This window comes from Amborella trichopoda, chromosome 7 (assembly GCF_054954075.1).
Source record: "Amborella trichopoda isolate Santa Cruz 75 chromosome 7, AtrichopodaSantaCruz75HAP2 v2.0, whole genome shotgun sequence".
NCBI lineage: Eukaryota > Viridiplantae > Streptophyta > Magnoliopsida > Amborellales > Amborellaceae > Amborella > Amborella trichopoda.
In genome coordinates, this window is record NC_142342.1 from 13,715,111 (window position 1) to 13,736,671 (window position 21,561).

Sequence of the window (21,561 nt, forward strand, 5' to 3'; positions counted from 1 at the left end):
ATTAGAAAGCTTACTTTGTAATGTGGCTCCTAGAGATAAAATTGTATATTGATACTTTGAGGTAAAAGACATGCTTAGTAGCAGATTTAATCTAAAATTGATGAATATCTAATTAAAATGAATATTTTAAAATAAAAAACTAGAATTTAAATTTTTAGTAAAACTGTTAGATGGTGGATCATGTAACAAATGGGCCATAAAAATATTTATATGCTATACTTAATTTAGTTACTATTCTTAACCTAAGCTTTTAAATTAGAATTTGTGTTCAAGTTCGAAACCAATTTCTTGATGGCCGCGTGGCCATAATCCTATAAGCTCCATCCAAACTTAACTTTTTCCTTTTTATTCTCCATGGAAACCTAAGCTTTTAAGCTGCCCACTTTATTAGATTAGAATTAATGTTCAAGCTCCAAACCAATTTCTTGATGACCACATAGCCATGAATCCTATAACCTCCATCCAAACTTAACTTTTTCTTTAGTAATGTCCATCGAAACCTAACTCCAAGCCTAAGATGAATTTATTGAATACCATCGAGTCACGAACCTCCTCACGTTTTAAATATAAAAGATTATTGATTAGAATCGAAGTTCAAAAAAAATTTATTTCTCAAGCTTCACTGTCTCTCGAGTCATCTAGTAGCCACGATATCACTGTCTCTCGAGTCATCTAATAGCTACGATAAAATATGAGTTCCTTGTAACAATATATAATTCCTAATTATATTTAGAACAGTTTAAAAAATTAAAATGGCCACCAATTTTTATTGTAAATTTCTCTCCAAAATCAACTTTATACACATCCTACTCCCAATATTTTTTGTATTATACTTTAAAACCCAACACTATTTTTTTTTGTATTTACCCCAAATCAAAAAGTCAATGAACTTTGAAACAAAATTACCCTTTTTCTCTTTCTTCCCCTTTCATCTTTTTTTTTCTCTACCTCTCCACCGACTTGTCCTCTCTTTCTCTCTCTCCACTTGTTTCTCTCTCTACCCTCTCTCACTTTTTTTCTCTCTATTTTTTTTATACGGTCCGGCACACTCTTTGCCAGACCAAATTTTTTTTTGCAATCCGACACAAACATACCGGACCACTAAAAAATTTCAGTCCAACAAGGTGTGTACTACATTATAGGCAGGAGAGAAGTTACTAGAATTTGTGCAGTTCAGCACACTCCATGACAGACCGAAATTTTTTTATAATCCATCACCTTTTTGCGCTGGACTGCAAAAAAAAATTTCGGTTCATACGTGCATAGAAAAAAAATGGAAAAAGCGAGTGAGGGAAAGAGAGTGAGGGAAGGTAAAGAGAAGGGTGAAGGAAGTTAAAGAGTAAGAAGGCGGATAGAGAAAGAGAAACAAGTATGAGAGAAAAAGAGAGATGCTAGGTGGAGAGAGGTAGAAAAAAAATGATAAAAAGAGAATTATGAGAAAAAAATAATAATTGTCTCAAAACTGATTAGCTTTTGATTAAGGGTATAACTACAAGAAAAAATAATGTTCAGATTTAAGGTACAATACAAAAATTATTGAAAGTAGGATATGTAAAAAGTTGACTTCAAAGAAGCATGTATATTCCCTGATAAAAATTAGTGTAACCATAAAGTAATGAAAGTAGGATATGTAAAAAGTTGACTTTAAAGAGGCACGTATATTCCCTGATAAAAATTAGTGTAGCTATTTAAGATGCTCTGTAGGAACCAAAGCTGCTTCTAGTTCGCAAAGTGCACAAATAAGTTTGCTAAGAGAAACAATCTCTAAAAGTCCAATCCATCCTGTAATAGGATGGATGGCAGCATCAGATTCAAGATGAAAAGTATAAAAGGATACATCCAAAATGTAGATATTAAAGACTGTTGGCAAATGGGCTTCTACACATAACCCAAAGAATAATAATAAAAGCCTGAATTTTCTTGAGTCCTCATTGCACAACATTTGCTTCCTCCCAGTTTTCATTTTTGCCGCAAAATTAATTTTTGACGTATGTACTCTTGAGCCTACCTACCCAAAAAAGGTACAATCTAATCCTCGTACCGATTAGAAGACCAAAAACACTGAACCCCTTCAGAATATTAAAGAATTTGTAGCTGATCAGAATTTCAGTGAGATAACTCACGCAACGTCAATGACAGAGATCTTAGCGAGTGGCCGGTGCCCCAGGGGCAGCCTCCAACACATTTTTTGCAAGCATATATGTGCGCATCGATAATTGTTTCGTGTTCTCTATTATTTGCTCATACCTGCAACCAAATTATTTATTATAAGTATTAAAAAGATGGGAAGCCAAAATCCACTCTCAATAAGAGAAATTATAAGGGATTGCATTAATAATAGAGTGATCAGGTTGACGTTGTGCAAAACTAAATACATACACATTGACATGGTTGGTACTCATGACCACAGTCCCAGATTTGGAATCAATCTTCGCATCAAGCTTTGCATTCCTAACCAGATTTACGATCCATCTCTCCGCCTCATCATCACTCATATTCAGCTTTTCTGCCAGCATCCTGTCATGGTATATACGGATGTTATCAGTTAAAATCATATCTTTCATATCTTTCACCTTTTTGCAAGTGAAAATCATTCCCTGTTCCATTTGACCCTAAGGTCTTTGTCAAGGGCAGTAAAGGTCTTTTCTATGTTTCTCTTCACATGTCTATGTGTCCTCGCCTCGCATGAAATTCATCTTTATTTGACTATGCCTACCGCCAGTGTTGTGTCGAAACCAGGAAACCGGTATGCATGTTAGTATCCAACAAGTGTTCAGCGTGTCTGGTTATCCATCCAAAAAACCAAACAAGGCAAGAAACATCCATACAAAATTTATTTTATATTAAATTTATTGATTCCCACTACTTTATTAAAGTGTATTAAGCATTAGAACATAAATCATAAGACTATTGTTTATTAGGAGAGACATAGAAGGATAATATAATCCAATAACTAGCATGTGCCAAATATGAAGAAGGGATGGCCGTCATAGGTATAAAAAAAATGCACTTCAAGGCCCTTTAGGTAGGAGGAAAACTGAAATCCATGGATTTTGAAAATCAGTGATTCAAACTTAGATTTCTCTTTTCTCCTGTTTGAAAACTAACTAAAAAATTGAACGGATTTCCAACAAGCTCGTCGATTTCCATTGGTAATCAAAGATATTTCAACCAAATCTTTGAAGGGCATTTTGTCAAACATTTTCTTGCAAAATAAATGCTTCACATTCATCCAAAACTTCAAATAACTTGCTCAACATTTTGATGAACTTCTATAAATTTCTCACAAATCCAAGAAAAGATTCGCCAATGTTTGGTGGAAATAAAATCACAAATTCAATTGATAGAAACATCAAATAAAGAAATAAAAAACAACTGTTTTTCACCCCGCTAGATCCATGAAACTCACTTACAACCCCTTCATTGACCCTCCCACTCTCTCTCTCTAAATCCCTGAGATGCGGTCTTTACACTCATCTCTTTCCAATCTGTTCTCTCTTTCTCCAACCCTTCCGTCTTAACTAGCAGTTATCTCTTTAACCGTTTTCTCTTCATCAGCAATTTTCTCTCTAACTGTGACCATTAAATCCTTCAAAATCGAGCTTACAAAGCTCTCTGTCTATCTTCAAAGGACCCACTTTTCAAAACTCTGCACTGACTGAACTTAAGAATTTTTTTTTTTTTTTTTTGCTGAATGAACTTCAGAATATTCAAGTGAGAAGAAAAATACAGTTGATCAAAACCCTCATTTCCTCTCCTGAAGGTATTCCAATGCTTTTTTTTTGACATTTTCAAGAACCATTACACCTAAACCACATATCCTTTCCTACAGTTCAAGGGCATTGCTGCTCTCTCGTAAGGTTTCTTCAACACTGAAGGTTTGATATTATCAGGCCTTGGATCAACCAAAACCACCATGACCATGGGGGCTATCTACTTCTGGTTTCAGTATATTTCTTGGAATGACGGGTGGGATTAGAAGCAATTAATGGACCAAAAAATGTTACAAGATCAATATAGAAGGGACCATCATCAGTACAAAGCATATTACATGGATCTCAATCCAATCTTTTGGAGATCTTGATCCCCAACCTTTTGGACATCTCGCTCCCAATATTTTGGGATCGCGCAAGAAATTAAGACTACACTATTGACCATCATCAGTACAATGCATATTATAGGGATCTCGATTCAATCTTTCGGAGACCTAACTAAAACATTTTGGGATCGTGCAAGAAATTAAGACTACATTATTTAATTTTACAATTTCCACTGAGGAGTTAAATTTAATTGTGTAATCTTAAGAAATAGAACTATTTTAAAACTACATTATTTACTTTTTTGTAAAAAATAAATAGCATCATCTTCAACCTTTTGGGATTTTGATCCCTAAAATGGGATCAAGATCCCAATATTAAAACTTGAACTCCCTTGACGATCCCTTTACCGGAGCGCCGGAAGAGATTTTAGAATGGAACCATAATGTAGAAAGAATTTCACAAGGAAGAAAATCAAATAATCTATTGATTGGAAAAATAAAGAGGAAGCCTATAAGCCAGGCTTTAGTGGCTTTGCATTGGTTTAGACTAGAAATAAGATTTCAAAATTCATCTTCTGAAAGAAAAATCCTAATAGAACCCCTATTTATAATAAAATAATTAAAGCCCAAGAAATCCTAATTCTAATTAGAATAGAGGCTAAAAATAAAATTTGTAATGACATTTTTACCCCCAATAAAACAAATAATTTCATAAGCACTCCATATATTTTTAAATAACTCTAAAAAACGCTTAAAACCCAAAAAGTAATCCTAAAAACATTCAAATAATATCCCTAAAATTAGTAATCGTCACCGTCACCGTCACCGTCACCGTCATCGTCATCAAAGCCTTTTCCCCAATTATTTGGGGTCGGGTACATGAATCTTGGTTTGTCATTATGCTTTATCAAATGTTATACCCTCAGCGAGGCCATAAGTCCCCACATTTTTTTTCACTACTTCCAACCATGTCTTTTTAGGCCTACCCCTTGCTCTTTTTAAGTCTTCCGCTTGAACTAACTCGCACCTCCTAACAAGTGTTGTATTGGATCTGCACTGCACATAGCCAGCCCACCTAAGTCTATTTTCTCTCATCTTATCACCTATTGGAACCACACCTAAATTCTCCCAAACGTATTCATTCCAAATTCTATTCCTTCTTATTTTGCCAATCACCCATCTCAACATCATCATCTCAGCTACACTCATTCTGAGTATATTGTTTTTTGACTGCCCAACACTCCGCCTCATAAAGTAAAGTTGGTCTCACAACTGTCCTATCGAATTTGCTGTTCAACATTATTGGTATATAACGATCACATAAAACTCCGGTTGCACATCTCCGCTTTGCTCATCAAGCTCTAATTCTATGTGTGACATCTTCTTTAATCTCTCCCATATTCCTGGATTATCGACCAAAGATATTGAAAATGCACTCTTATTGGCACTTCTTGGGTATTAGTCTTAACTACTTCATCATCTCTACTCCTATTATTACTAAACTTACATTCCATATACTTTGTTTTTGTACGACTTTGTACTGATGCCGCTTCGAGTCTCATTGATCAAAACTATGTCGTCTGCGAACAATATACACTACAGTACCTCATGTTGTAGGTGCCTAGTTAAGTTGCCCATAGAGTTACGAACTCAATGTTGATCCTTAATGTAGACCTATTGTTACTGAAAACTCACTCGTCTCTCCACTAGTTGTTCGCATTCGCACACTAATCAACGCTCTCTCGTACATCTCTTTTCAAATGGAGACTCCTTTCTTTTCTAACACCCGCTAAATCAAATCTCGAGGTATTCTATCATAAGCTTTCTCTAGATCATTAAAGACTACGCAGAGGTCTTTTTCCTTCGATCTAACGTCTCAATCCATTGCCTAAGTAGGAAAATAGCCTCCATTGTTGACCTCCCCAACCTAAACCGAATTGGTTTTCTACTACACTCGTTTCATGCCTTAATCGTTGCTCAATCACTCTCTCCCAGAGCTTCATAGTGTGGATAAGATGAATCTTGCGCTAGTCCCCTTGGTCGCTAAAAACTAGTCCTCATGTTCTTAAGTGTGCAAAGATGCATGGTGCGCTAGTCCCACAACCTCCTTCAACCCGAACACTATGCTTTAAATCCTTGGACCCGTAGCTTTTGTTTTTTTTTTTGAAAAGGGTCCTTGGACCTATGGGTTATTGGCCCAATCAAAACACAATGATAGCACATTGAGACTAGGGCTTTTAAATCAGCAAACATGCACATAAACCTTTTTGAGAAAACCTTGACAAATGGGGCAATCTAAGTCGATAGAGTTTGTTCAATCACAAACTTGTTGGATTTCCCTCAATTTAGCCACATAAACCGGCCAAAATTGCCTTAGCTCAATCCTAGAACAAACCAAGGGTGCATCTTCGAGATGAGTACTAGATTTGTTGGTCAAACCAACAACTTCACCTATTGAATGTCCTGGGAGTCAAATCTTTATCTTCTTCAAAAATTCATTGAACCACGAAATCTTGTTCATCATCATAGATCGAAACTCCTACAAGATCTTGTTCTTTATCTGCGCATGTGTCAAAGATTGGTGGCAAAAACCAACCTACAACCTGCTGATTTTGGAAACAACTCGATGAAAATAAAGGCTCTCCCCGGTCAGTCTCCTCATGAACACAAACCCAAACTTTTTTAGAAGCAACAAGATTACATTTCCCCTAGTTGTTTGTTAAATTATCCACTGAACCTAACCCACTATTGTGATTGGATTTAGATCTGCCAATGTCATGAACGAACAAATATCGTTCAGTGTGGCTTCTGCATACACCTTGTTTCACCAACTCCTCAAACCACTTTCAATTTGAAGGCTGTTGACATATCTCATACACCAACTTATTAATTCTCCTCTTGAGATCATTGAATTCCTCCAATGTAACTTTCGCACTAGCATGATCACGAACTCAGCCTCCTCTAGCAGCCATCCTGCAAACTAGCAGCATATCCTTGGGTGCTTTGGGAAGGAGTTTGTTTTTTATTTTTTTGAACGTTAACTGCTAATAGTGGGTTAGCAATTTTTTAAACTGTCGGCAGTTTTTGAAAGGGATTAGCTTTGTTGTTATACTAACTAATGTAGAAAGAATTTCCCATGGAAGAAAACCAACTAATCTATTGATTGGACAATCAAAGAGGAAGCCAAAAAAGCCAGGTTTCAATAGCTCTACACTTGTTAAACTAGAAATAACATCCCAAAATTCAACTCTGAATCCTAGTAAAACCCCTATATTTATAATAAAAGACTTAGAACCCAATAAATCCTAATTCTAATTGAAATAGAAGCCTTAATTCCAATTAATTCATAATGATATTTTTACCCTTGATGAAACAAATAATTCCATAAGCACTCTATCTACTGTTCTAAACAAATAAAATCCTAAAAAATAAAAAAAATAAAAAAAACTTAAAAGAAAAGAAAATACTAAAAAAAATCCAAAAATATATCCCTAAAATTTAATAAGAAAATTTCAAAACTAAAGGGCATCTTGTCCTACATAAAATTACCAACTAAGTTGGGAGATCACAATAACTGTAGATTTCAAAGTTAGGTTCATGTTTCAAAGTGTCATGGCTGCCAAACAAGTGATTTAAAAATCATCGAGTCAGCACGGACTCGGGCGAGTCGTCACAGGAATCGGTCACCCCGTGTCGATTCCAGTAAAATTCATTGTATCGTCTGATTCTAGAGAAGAACCGGCGAGTCTGTCCGAGTCTCTACAGTAAATCGCTCGGTTCTACCGGAAAGCCGGCGAGTCCGCCCGAATCTCAATAGTAAACCGCCGAACCGCTCGAGGGTAATTGAGATATTGTTTTCGAAACGGAAGTTATTCTATTGTTGCTAGTCACCACGACCATCAAGAGGCCCCATGCCTAATGCTTTTGTTATTGATGTGAGCGTCCTCAAGTCTTTTATACCCGTTAATGGTTCTTGAATTTTCGATGTGGGACAATTCCCACCGCCAGTTTGAAAAGGTAATATATGCTTTTATTATGAAAGCTAACATGTTAAGTGGCGTTGTGACGTAGTGGTTATCATGTCCGTCTTTGATGGTAGAGGTCTCTAGTTCGAATTCTCTCGAGCAGCATTCTTTTTTAAAAAAAAAATTTAAAACGTACCATCTTCTTATTGTTCTTGTCAAAAATAAATTTTTTTTATCAAAAAATAAAATAAAACAAAAGGTACCATCTTCTTATTTTTCTTGTCAAAAACAAATTCTTTTTGTCAAAAAAATAAGATACAAGGTACCTAGGCAACACCATATTCCTATTTTTCTTGTCAAAAAAAAAAGAAAAGGTAATACAACAAGTATTACTTGTCAAAAAATAAATAAAAGTTAACAAGTATCATGTTTTTCAAACACGCATTTGAGCTGCGATTATCGTAAGCTTAAATTAGATATATAAAGGTAATACTATATATAGGCCTGAAGCATGTTAGCTCTTTTTTTCTCTCTCATATATGAATGCCTATTGTTAGATTATTTTGTTCTACTTAAGAATAAATGGTCTAATTATAATTTTTTATTTTTATAACATGGTGGTCTTTAACATAAATTTAGGAATACTAATTTAAAGATAGGGTTCATACACTAAGGCTATTTGAAATATCTATCTCTCTCTCTCTACTAACAATCTTTTCCAAAAATTTATTCTAGAAACCTAAAAAACTAGATTTTTGCAAAAAAAATTGCATTATAAATTATGCAATGTACTATTTTTTCTTACAATTGTCAATAATATATTTTAAATTAGATGATATTATAAGATATTTTTGTTATTATTTGTATAGTAAAATAATTATAAAACGCAAACCAACAATTTCAATTTAAATATATAATATTATAATTAATTAAGTTGTAATAATTTTGGATTATAGTTAGTTAGGTTGTAATAATTTGGGTTTTTTTAGTGGATTAGGGTTTTTTGCCAATTCGAGATTTTGGTGGCCATTTTTTCATCGATTTAATCTATTTTTTATTGTAATCCATGTGTGATGATATACTTCATCCATGATAATTCTATGCTTATCCTTTTGTGTGATGTAAATTTAATGGTTAACATTAGTTCATGCAGGGAAAAAACATCTCTATATTCGCATATTGATGCAAAAAAATGAAAGTTCTTAATGAAGTACCCCCATTTTTTATTGGATTCCTAAAAAACAACTTTTATAATGAATTTTAATAATTTTTTTGGATTTTTTTTAAGACTAAATACCACCGATTCAGCAGATTCCCGATCCGGATCGCCGATTCACCGATCCAGATGAGTTCTTGGGGTGCCCGATCCAGGGCACCGATCCGTTTTTTAAACCACTGTGCCAAACCTGTTGCCTTTGACCTTCACGTTAAGTTTTCAGAGCATGTAAAGTAGTGAAGGAACTTGTGACATGGAAATGGATATGAAGTATGGCCAGAATTTAGGATTGAAGAGTATCACTTGGCCTAGTTAACCATTACTAGAATTTGAGAGGTTGAGGACTCTCAAAGCCTGTAGATCCACTCAGTCTTGTAAAGTCTTGTAGATGGGAACATCACATTCAAGAGGTGGGGGTCTAGAAAGAGAGAAGAGGTCAAGAGAGAGTTTGAAGAAACTGAAGGGAGAGGGAGAGAGAGTAAGTGGGACAAGAGAGTGAGGGGGTGAAGGGAAGGGCACGCAAGGCCCCCAATAGTTAGATTCCTTCATCTCTTTCAAAATCTAAGAAACCCCAAAAACAAAAGGGTTCCAAGAAGGATTTTGGACTTGTGAAAGTTTGTGTATCTTTCCTCAACCGAGAAAAACCGATATTCATACAATGAAGGACTCCGAAGAAAACCAAAAGAAAGGGAAAATCAATGTGATCATAATCGGACTGGCCACTAGACTGATTGGGGGTCTGGTTTAGTTAAAACTGGTCTAACCGCTAATCGAACTAATTAAAATAAGATTTTAAAAAAATAAAGAAAAAATAGTAGGAATAGCTTAAAAGTATCAAATATATTAGGCTCAACCTTGCTTAGCTAGTCTAATCAATCAAAGATAGCCTACTAACCAACAAAAAATGAGCAAATATTAGTTTTGGCTGCTTTTCTACTGAGGCCCTTTTTGCTTTGGACGAGAATAGACAAACCAACAGTCAGTAGTCTAATCTGTTGGACCAATGACTCCGCTATGGTCATGAATCATGATAACACTGGGGAACTTGATTGGACAAGCCACCAGTCAGCAGTCCGATCTTTTGGATCGGCCAACCTGCTCTGGTCTTTTTAAAAATGGGGAAGTGGATGGACTTTAGGAATGCGTGGAACAATTCCTCCAACCCAAACAAGCCCTTAAAAGGAAATCAATGAGCAATGTAAGCAGCAAGCTACAATCAATTCCAAATACCAATAGAAGGTGTACAAAATACAAATGTCTCCACTTGCGCAACCAAAAAGTTATTTTTCTTGTCTTTTAGCCAGGGAATATGTATATCGAGCAAGAGGAAAGACGGCGATAGGCGATAGTTAGCCCTCTTACCAGTTAAAAACCCTAGTTTGACACCTTTGTCTTAAGGTAGGTGGTGGTACTAAATATGACTATTTCTCAGGTGGAGATGATATTTGAGGGCAACACCGATGAAGCTCTGCATCTTGTTCAACAACTAATCCAATCCAATGGTTCAGGGCCCTCAGGCTACTGATTGCATGAATTATCATATGATATTACAAAAAATGAATGCCATGAAGTGTCACCTGAAGTATTTGACATGGCAACCAGAAGCACTAGCATGAAGAACGCAAGGCAACAAAAATTTAGAGAATTTTTCACCACGGAGGCATCAGAAACTCAAATGGTTGAATTTCTCTTTAAATGTCACCAGAAACTACCAAATTCAACACTATAAAGTAAAACATCCCTAATTCAATACCATCAATAATCCATATAAGAGCATGGAATATTCTTAAAAGTATAACTAGATTATAACTGTGAAGTACAAGAATACATGAGAGGCAAAACTAAAAAATAATAATAAAAAGATTACCAGTATTTACCTAATATCAATGCACTGATGTATGCGGCAGTAGGTCTCAAAGATAAAAAGACGAGCATTCTCAAGGAACTCATCCCTTAAAGGAACAGTCACAAAGTTGGCCTCTTGAACTTGCTTTCCAAGGAAAGGATCATTCAAGATTACCTGCATAATAAATTTTATCAGGTCCATCATGCAAAGCTCCCTCAAACATAAATCACACATAACAGGCAGTACGAAGCTTTTTACCGCTCAACTAAAATCACCTTCACAATCTAATTAAAGAAAAAGACCTTCACAATAACTTATGCTATCAATGTTGCCATTTCCATTAACATCATCCACACAATATTACTTTCTTAATGTCATCAAAATGGTCAGTTCAAAAATAACAATAAGACATGCAAATCGATAATTAACATAAAATAGAAAATGCAAGTCATGAATATTTTTGTAAATAACCAAATAATCACTGTGACTTTATGCCACGTGCGTGTTTACAGAACAATTTTAGTGAAAGTAACATCTATTGATTAACTAATGAATCCAAGTTCATCACAACCATAGCTACCCCCAAGAATGACAAGCACAGATAGTTAAACCTCCCAAGCTCATGATATTTCTTGAAAATAGGAAAACATTTTTATTTATGAAACCGAAAATTTTCAACTTTGAAATCGAGGCCTGCAGAGTTTTTAACAACTAATAATAACAGAGGATTTCAGCATGGTGCATAAGAGCAAAGGAAATAAAACTACTAAAATGAAGTAGTCAATAAATGGTGGTCTGCCAGTCAAAAACACCTGTCAGGGTTGTTTAACTTTTTTTTTTGGGGGGAGGGGTGTTTTTTTTGTCTTTTTTTTTTCAGAAGCCGGGGGGGGGGGGGGGGGGGGGGGGGGGGGGGGGGGGGGGGGGGGGGGGGACGGGGGGCGGCGGAGGATGGGAGATGTTTCTACGTAGACAAAGGTAATGCACGTCAAGGGGTTTTCTTCTAATCTAAAAGTTTTCATATCATATTTGACTCATCTTCAACAATATATGAGAGAGGAGAGAGAGAGAGAGAGAGAGAGAGAGAGAGAGAGTCAGAGATGATTCAAGAGTTTTAGAGTACATCAAATGCACCTAACGAGGTCTTTGACCCACAAGACCAAATCTAAAATTTGGTCCTGTGGGACAACGAAATCCTTTTCCAAAGTAAAATGTCTAGAAAATGAATCGACTATTATAGTGGCTCCTCTTTTCTTCTTAACTTCTTAAAGATCATCCCATTCAGATACATATGAAGGAATGAGCAGAGGGCACAATAAAGGAGCACATGAAAGACAAGCCAAAGTAAAGCAAAAAACATCCTCAACCCAAAACCCAGGGTAGCACTAGCCACAACAATACGGGCATATCTGTTATGCATGCCATTCCTGATTCAATACAGTATCAGAACAGACTCTTCAATTATGACCCCTTAGTGCTCTAAGTTAGGTTTTCATTCCATTTCCCAGCTTCCACCAGCCTCCAAAATACACACTAAGGCCTTCACGTCCTAGACATTTACAAGGAGAGGAAATCCCAACAGAGTAAGTAGTATTGATCACATCATTTGCCCCGCTCACCAAGATCCAAGGCGTTTGTACACCCAATGCACCCCTAATTGCCAAAAGGTACACTTTAACATATATAAACAAAAAAAAGTTAATGATAATGTTTCAGAGACTCAACAAAACTCTGATCTATTAAAGGAATTACCAAAATCTTGAACTTCCCAAATATTTATCGTTAGTTCCCTACGAAAATGTATCTTAAGAACACGAATAAATCAAAATACTTCTACACAAAAACCAACTACACTTCAAGGATTAGCACATTTTTCTGAACCTAACATATAAGAGCAGGCACTTTCCTCTCTGATATACAGGATTTCATATAACTAACAACAAGGACATAAAGCCAACTAGAAGAGTTTATTTTTAGCCCAAGTTACATCAGTGGTATCCAGGTGACCTGTGTAATCTTTGGCAATACCCCCATAGATGAATTAAAAAGAAAACTTCTACTAGTAAGCTGCCTTCAGAAAGTCAATAATCCTCTACATTTTCAACATGAAAATACAGCGCTACCATACAGAAATAACATCATACACCAAAAATCAAGGTTATTATTTGAAGCCAAGACAGATGAATAAAAACATTCACATAATCCACAAAACCGCAACTACAAACTTCCTTCAGGGTCAGGAAGCGATAACTTACATCCTCACATTCTCTGAGCTTTTGTTGCGCACCCTCGAAATCATAGTTGATGTACAAGCATTCCAAAAATTCAGTGATGGGATCTTTATAAGTGTATTGCTCTTGCTGAATAACTTTGATCAATTCTTTCAGCATATGTCTTTTCCTTTTGTTAACAATTACAGCAGTGGCAACATAACGGAGAAGATGGTGTGCATTTGTTTGAATGGCATTCAAATATCTGCAAAATATAGATTTTGGTTTTTTACAAAGTACACCTCAAAAGCATTTCATCATAAAATAACCACATTTATTCAACATAAGGCCGTAAATTCATGCATTAAAATTATACCAAACGTTGGCATTTATAATCAATATCACACAAATTAAGGGCTCAAAAGGACAAACTTAAGATTTTGCACAAGTTTAAAAAGGAGATGGGCAAGCAAGAGTACAAAGCGCATTTGTAATCAATATCACACATTAAGGGCTCAAAAGGACGGACTTTAGATTTTGCACAAGTTTAAAAAGGAGATGGGCAAGCAGGAGTACAAAGCTACAAACCTGTCTTGAAAAAAAAGATCAATGATTCCATTTCGACCATTTTCATGATTAAAGAAAATGAAAAGGCTCCAATGCATTAACCAAATTCTGTTCTGCAATTGATTCAGCGGTGACGCAAAATTCTGAAACATAAACAATTAAATTAACAAACAGCTTGCATATGACAACAAGACTAAAACCATGTGAACAAGAAATAACCGTCAATGAACAACCTTCGAATCAATTATCTCTTTCAATCGATTAAGTTCTTCAAGAGCAATTTCCCAGCTCTGCATCAGTATCTCGGCAGCCAGCTTTCCCCATAGAGCACTCAAGCTCCTATCACTGTTTGTGCATAAAGCTCGATACTGGTACAAAAAATCCGCCGCAGCAGAGTAATTTCCACACTCAAATTGGAACTTTGCATACTGGTATAAAGCCTCTATCTGGTCTGGACCAATCTGTTCATAGCAGCCAAAGCATGAGTTTCATAAGTCAAGTGATCATGAATCATTAAAACACATGGAAAGGAGCATGGTAAATGCTAAATAGGAATATGAATTATGGATAAAAATAGCTTAGGAAACATTGGTTATTATAAAAGGAAAGAAGAAGAATAAATGCACCCCCCAGTGCAGATTTCCAAAGACACTGAAGGCAAAGAGAGTAGAATCATTTCAAGAAACACAAGGTAGTTACAAACTGAATTTAAGTACTATAGACACATAGACTCCATAAAGACTCCGTAACGAAAATATCTATTCAAAGGCTGAGGATTCTCGGATATACTCCATTAGATCTACATATCTCAGACTTTACACTGATGCCTTACCTCCTTTCTCTAAATTTAGAGAATGGAGTCCCCGTCCAAGGTCACTACTTTCCCTCAGCTAGCTTTCAAAAATAAAATTGCAGAAGTAATCCTTTCCCAAATAATTGTTTTTACCTTACAAACTTTTCTTCCATTCAAGGAGGCTACAGAATCTGTGACCATTTACTAAATGCAAATACAATAGGGAAATTTGGTCAAGTAATTAGAGATCTCTATTATTTGCTTTTCTGATAGTTAGATTAGATAGTACTTGATCCTTTAATATCGAATGGGTAAAGAATAAAACTCTAGCTCGGTAAAGGTATTGAAGAAGCACAAACTCGCATTAAAGAGAAAAGAATGTATAGTTGTCGGCAAGTTTGGCAAACTTGACTCAGAGGAGGAACGGGGCTTGTGAGAATCAGCTCAACGCATCTCAAGTTGACCAACCGAGTCAGCTCAGAGTTAGCTGAAAAAAGCCAGAAAAAATCCTGAAAAATACAAACAAAATTGTCAAAAAAAAAAAAAAAATGAATGAACTACATAGATTATATGCTTATATAAAACGTGATAAGAAATTGATGTCATTGGCTTGTATTCATTGAAATTCACGTGGATATCTCTTCCCTTTGCCCTAAACTTATCAATCAGTTGCCTAAGTAGGAAAATAGCCTTGATTGTTGAGCTCCCTAGCATAAAACTGAATTGGTTTTCTGATACACTCATTTCATGCCTTAGCAGTTGCTTAATCACTCTCTCCCACAGCTTCATAGTGTGGCTTTGATACTTCGATAGTTCACACAATTTTGTACGTCTCCTTTGTTCTTGTAAATAAGTACCACAGTACTTTTCCTCAATTCATCTGGCATTTTTTTTTTTTCACCACCTTGTTGAACAACTTGGTCAGCCAGTCAATGCCGATCTCCCCCATGCACTTCTAAACCTCTATTGTGATACCATATGGTCCTCGAGCCTTTCCTGTCTTCATACTCTTCTTTCAATTCCGAAATCCTAATCTTACAAATGTATTTATAACCTCTGCCCTAATTTATGCCAATGGTTCCTTCCACGGTTGCGTTCACATTGTATTCGTCATTTAATAATTTTTGAAAATAAACTCTCCACCTTTTGTTGACCACTTCATCCTTCACCAAGACCCTCTAATCCTCACTCTTAATGCATTTAATATGGTTGAAATCTCTACACTTTTTCTCTCTCATTTTGACTAATTTGAAGATATCTTTTTCACCATTTTCTTGTACCCAATTTACTTTATAAATTATCATATGCCTTAAGTTTAGCCTTACTATTGGTTTAGTGTTTTTCTTAGCATTTTTATATTCTTCTAAGTTTTGATCATTTCTATTACATTGTCAAGTTTTATAACATTATCGTTTTTCACAAAAGTCTCTCGGGTATTACACACAATTTGAAAAAGAAGCAAAAAATTAATCTTATAAATTTTTGATAGAATGAAACAAAAATACAATAATAATTGAAATATTACTAGATTGAGTAATATAAATCAGAAATAAAATCAATTATATTAACAATGAAATAAAAAAAGAAAGTTACACAAACTTTCAAGCCTGACCCTCCAATCTTTGCACTCATCGGAATGACCCAATCCTCATTAAAGGGTCTTCAAGCACCCAAAATCAAAATCCCCATACCATAATTAAGATTCGAATTAGATCTAGTTGATCTGAGCTATTGAAACTTTAGGGCACGGTACATCAGAAATAAAAATTTTGAAAATCTGAGAGTTTTAGGTATTCTTTTTTCTTTTTAGAGAAACAAGCCTGTGAATTGATAAACCCAAAAATTGGCTTAGGAAACGATTTTTCGTCCAAACCAACAGTTGCAAAGAAATTGCAACTGTTCAAATTCCGCCAAAACCCAATTCAAAGTTTTTGATCTCTAAAATCTATAAGATCTAATATTTTTTGCTCAAATCTGATCTATCTATTGATAGGTCGTGCAAAAACGAGCATAGCCCCAAAATTTGAGCTCAAATTGTTGCTTCTATGATGAAGAATAAAGAGAAAAGGGGGCTGCATTTTCAATCCCCCATATTTCGGAAGTTTTATCGAACTCGGTAAGTTATGATAGAGTTTCCAAGTTAGTCGAATTCATCAAGATTGTACAGTTTTCATGCAAATGGATATAGTAACTCATCGACATCTTTTCCACCTTATCTTGTCCCCAATTCATTTTATAGATTATCATATGCCTTAAGCTTAGCCTCACTTACTATTTTCTTAGCATACTTCTTGGTATTTTTATATTCTTCTAAGTTTTGATCATTTCTATTCTATTACCATGCTATGTAACATTATTTTTTTTCTCTGATAGCCTTTTGAACATCATCCCTCGACCACCAAGTTTCCTTACCTGCCCTGAATGTCATTCCCCTCAAGATTCTCCTAAAACTTCTTTTGCGATTTTCTTAATACAATCAGCCATCTCATTCGATATAACATTAACTTCTTCCTCGGAATTCCAATTTCCTCCTTTTATCAATTTATTCCTAAAAAAGACTATTTTCTCCCTTTTAAATTCTACCACCTTGTTCTTGAACACCTATTAATCTTGCTCCTCTTGGATCTCTTTATGCAAACATCTATAACCATGAACATGTGTTGCGCGGTCAAACTCTCTCTTAGGATAATCTTACAGCTTTACATGATGGCCGTTCTACCTTCTTCACTAGAAGAAAGTCTATCTGGCTTTTATATGACGCACATTTGTAAGTTAGTAAATATTCATCGAACTAATTCAAGTAGGCGTTTGCTATTGCTAGGTCGTAAGCCATAGCAAAATCAAGAATGGCATCACCCATCTCATTTCTTTCCCAAATCTATATCCTCCATGTACCATTTCACATCCTTGATTATCTTTTCTTACACAATCATTTAAGTCCCCTCCTAAAAACATCCTCTCTCCATTTGGTATTCCTTGGACTGGTCCATCCATGACTTCCCAAAATTGTCTTTTAATTCTATCCTTTAGTGCATAAGCACTAATTACATTAGTTATTTCTCCCCTAATACAAGTTTAATTAATAGGAGCCTATCACCTGCTCTCTTAATAATAATCTTTATAATAATAACATTCTTATTACATTAACACTACTACTACTATCAATAATCGTAACAGTAATAGCAGTAGCACCAGCCGCAGTAATTATTACTTCTTGTTCTTCGTCTTCTTCTTCTTCTTCTTCTTGTAATAATAATAGAAGTAGCAACATACAGCAGTAGCAACAACAATAAGATTGAATTCCACCACCTCAGTTGTCAAGATCAATATGCTTCAGTATTTCATGTGCTGGTGCAACAAGATGTATTCCATTTCTTTGTAACCTTCAAATTGAAAAAAAAAAAACACTTATGTATAAGTGGGCCGAAGTCCACCACCCCCATGTGTCAAGAAAAAGTTAAGATAGTGCTCCAGAGGTAATCTTGGTCCCAAAAGGTTTGGCAGTGCACATAAACTCCAAGTTATCATTTCAAACTTCCTCAATAGAAACTCATAGTATTTCCACCACCTACAAGTGGGAAAATAAGGAAATTAATAGCATTTAATATTGGTAGATTCATCCTATAGGAAGGGAGAGAGAATACTCTTACTTGGGTATCCGAAATTGTGAAGAGATCATCTTAAAATGTGTACATGAATTTATTTAAGAGCAAGGTGCAAGAACCAAATACTTGAGACAATATCGGAGAAAACAACAAATCCATGGGCACCATGGTTCACCACGGTGGCTTTCTAAAAAGACTAACCACTAATGATATAATCCAAATTTAGATGTCCTATGTTGCAATTGGTGCTCCCAAAGCAAAATGGATTTAAAGAAACAAGATCATGCCTCTTTAACGTGTTGTTACTCAAGACAGATACCGCAAGCAATCAAATAAAGATTCAATACCAGGAATATCAATCACCCAAACATTCAAAAACTTTTCATATATTGGTTCAAAAAGTACACCAATAAGCTATTCTTCAACCTTTCATGTGCCTCAACACCTACATAATTTGGGGCATATGGCAAGAGGAACCGCCTAGCATATGAAGGCTACTCATCCCTCATCCATATGGTCACCCATAATACTCTGGAAAATCCAGAATTGCATATGGAAGCCAATATAAACTCACCAAGAAATCAAACAGAAAAAAATAAGAGATGAGATTTATCAATAGATCTTGTACAGGAGCAAGAACGAGTGTGCAATAAGACTATGAAAGCATCTTAAGTCATAAGAGAATGAGTCATATCCTTCTTTATATCATATAAGGAGTCCACCCGTATACATCATACATTGTGTTCAGCAATACAACAAGATGGTACCAACAAAACCAAGGCTACCTAGTCAAAAAAATAATATTAATTAAAATGAGATGCAGGACCTTTGGCATGCATTGAGACTGTTTGGGTGCAGCAAGTCCAGTACTTGAAGGAGTGAGAATCCTAACTACAGGTACTGGGAACCAATTATCATAGGAGACTCATTGAATGTCATTAAATAGTAGAGATGTCTCACATTTGAAGAAGAATTTTCCCAAGACACAAAATTTGACGATTTCTTGTGTTTTGAGTTGTCTATATGTACTGCAAGAGACCCATGGATTTCACATACGAATCTAACTTAGGTTTAACAAGGAATGTATGGGGGTTTTGTACTTTCTGCTGACTTATCCACCTTTACTTAAACTCCTTAACCCCAAAAGGAAAAAAAAGGCACGACCACCAACTAATAAATCCTACTCCCTACCTCACTTTACTTTTAGATAGTCAACAACAATTCCAAAATGCTTTCCATTGTCAAAACATACAGGGGGAAAAGTCTGATAATTATGGAACATTAATAGTTTTAACATTACATTTTGTATTGGCAAATTTGTTTCCTTGCATCTAAAGGTAGTGGATGTAGAAATGTCTAGCATTAAGGAGGCAGAAAAATGAATGCTGCTCTCCGTTGAAATGAGGTTCCCCAATGAAAACAACAACAGGGTAGAGAAGAAGCAGGAAGTAGAGCAAGAAACCAAGGCCGGAAAAGAGATGGTGAGTTTAGGAGACAATATTATGAACTATGTATCGCAACTTTTGATGCAAGTTGCAATATGAGAAAGAACAATATTGGTTTGCAGGGTACCTAGACCCTACAAAGAGATTTCATGCAATACATGTGTGCCACAAAGGTATCCTTCCATACATAAGTGAAGGAAACATGCAGGAAGAAGGGCAGCACACAATCCTTAATTTCAGGTGCCAAACGAAAACATCATAGGAGGCCCTAAATTTAAGTACAGATGACACGATTTGCGTATCTTCATGAACTCATAGAAAAATTACAACCCCATACGAATATCTCACTGATATTGTCCATTCAACTATAACTCACAAACCTATCACTTGCTCAATGGAAATGGAGATCTTTTTCTTTTGTTTTCATGTGGAGGTTCTCTAAAAATAATTTGAAGCAGGTTTGCATAACACCTTAATGGAAAGCTTTGGACAATTTGGGAATGATGATGAACTTCCTATAGGAATCTCGCATTGAAAAGAAGCACAAATCCCAAGCCCAAATAGTAAATTTTCGTGCGAGCCTCTGTGGCTAAAGTTTCACATGATTCTATAATAATTAACAATAAAAATTGATTCCATAAACAAGACTTGGAGAAGAAAGCCATGGTCAACAGCCAGAAGTTTGCCATTATTGCATACTCAAGCTACAAAAGCAGTGACCAGCTCAGAAAACACATACAAGTCCTCAACTAATTGCTTACCCAACAGATCAGTTTATGAAAACCAATCAAAGATTAGGAAGAACAACAATTATCTATCGATCCGGCATTGTTCAAGAATGGAACACATATAGAAGAAGTACATCATCCATGGAAAAGACTATTCTTTCAGAAAGAGAAGCGGACAAGCCCTGAGCTAGTCCTACCCCCCATGCAATGAAGAGCTTTCCATGAAATTCCATTCCTACGCTAGAAAGTTTAGGTTGCAAACCTGAAATCTATCATTTAGCATTTGAAGGTTGTACTGTTTATCAGGGCGAAGCTCCTGAAGAAGAGCAGGGTTCTGCAGAAAAGAGACAAGAGGTGCAGCAGACTCTTCCAATGATTTCAGCCGTGCCACCACCTCAACTCTCCTATCAATCATCTCTGTTCCATCAAGCAAAACACCAAAGAAAACACTAAATAACCATGTTCTAAAACTCACAGAAGAAGCGCTAGTAAAGGAGGGAGAGAGACAGCGAGAGCACATGGCCGCAAAGATAAACATGGCAGAAAACATATGGAAGAGGGACAAGATAACCCCAGAAGGAAAACCCATACCGAGAAAGAAGGTAGAAATTGGAGAGAGAGAGAGAGAAAGAGGAGGGCAAACTAACCCGGGAAAACACGAGAGAGAGAGAGAGAGTCGGGAGAAATAGATAAAAGGTACACAGAGAGGAACGTAAACCTCGAAAATAGATGATAAAAATTAAGAAAGAGAGAGAAGGAGGTAACCTTGTGGAACATCATCCGAGCGATAAAGGTTTTTATGCATATCCATGGCATAATCGACCATGTTGGTCTCATTGAGAAGCTCGATCTTTGCTTTGAGTATCTCCTCATCTGCGTATAGATGCCTTTCTTGGAGAAATTCGAGGAGGGGAAAAACCAAGTGGCGATCCAGATGGGGAGCAATCTTCGAAGTAAGGTCGTACTCAGACATCGTAGCACCAGCTATTCTCTCTCCTCTCACTTGCTCTCTTCACCCTCTCGAAAACGCTATCCTCTCTCTCTAGAGGTTATCTTATGCGTTAAAATTAGGGTCTCGAGCTTCTGCAACACTCGGAGCTTCAGAGAGGGAGAATCAGAGGATGCTGTTACAGAAACGTAGTGCTGTATG

The 21,561-nt window shown here is 35.9% G+C and overlaps 1 protein-coding gene across 2 annotated transcripts; it reads right to left on the reverse strand.

Annotated features, from left to right (window-relative positions):
- Positions 1–1,763: 1,763 nt before the first annotated feature.
- On the reverse strand, positions 1,764–21,543 carry EIF3E (eukaryotic translation initiation factor 3E). 2 transcript variants are annotated; one of them, XM_006837895.4, is made up of 8 exons: positions 21,177–21,543; positions 20,674–20,828; positions 14,074–14,301; positions 13,862–13,983; positions 13,319–13,538; positions 11,098–11,240; positions 2,380–2,517; positions 1,764–2,247 (listed from the first exon to the last, which is right to left on the reverse strand). In XM_006837895.4, the coding sequence occupies exons 1-8, from the start codon at positions 21,382–21,384 to the stop codon at positions 2,145–2,147; spliced, it is 1,317 nt and encodes a 438-aa protein (XP_006837958.1). In that variant the 5' UTR covers positions 21,385–21,543; the 3' UTR covers positions 1,764–2,144. The 2 variants fall into 2 exon arrangements, with proteins under 2 accessions (XP_006837958.1, XP_020519476.2); XM_020663817.2 differs by lacking the exons at positions 20,674–20,828; positions 21,177–21,543 and adding an exon at positions 14,993–15,137.
- Between the last annotated feature and the right edge of the window lie 18 nt (positions 21,544–21,561).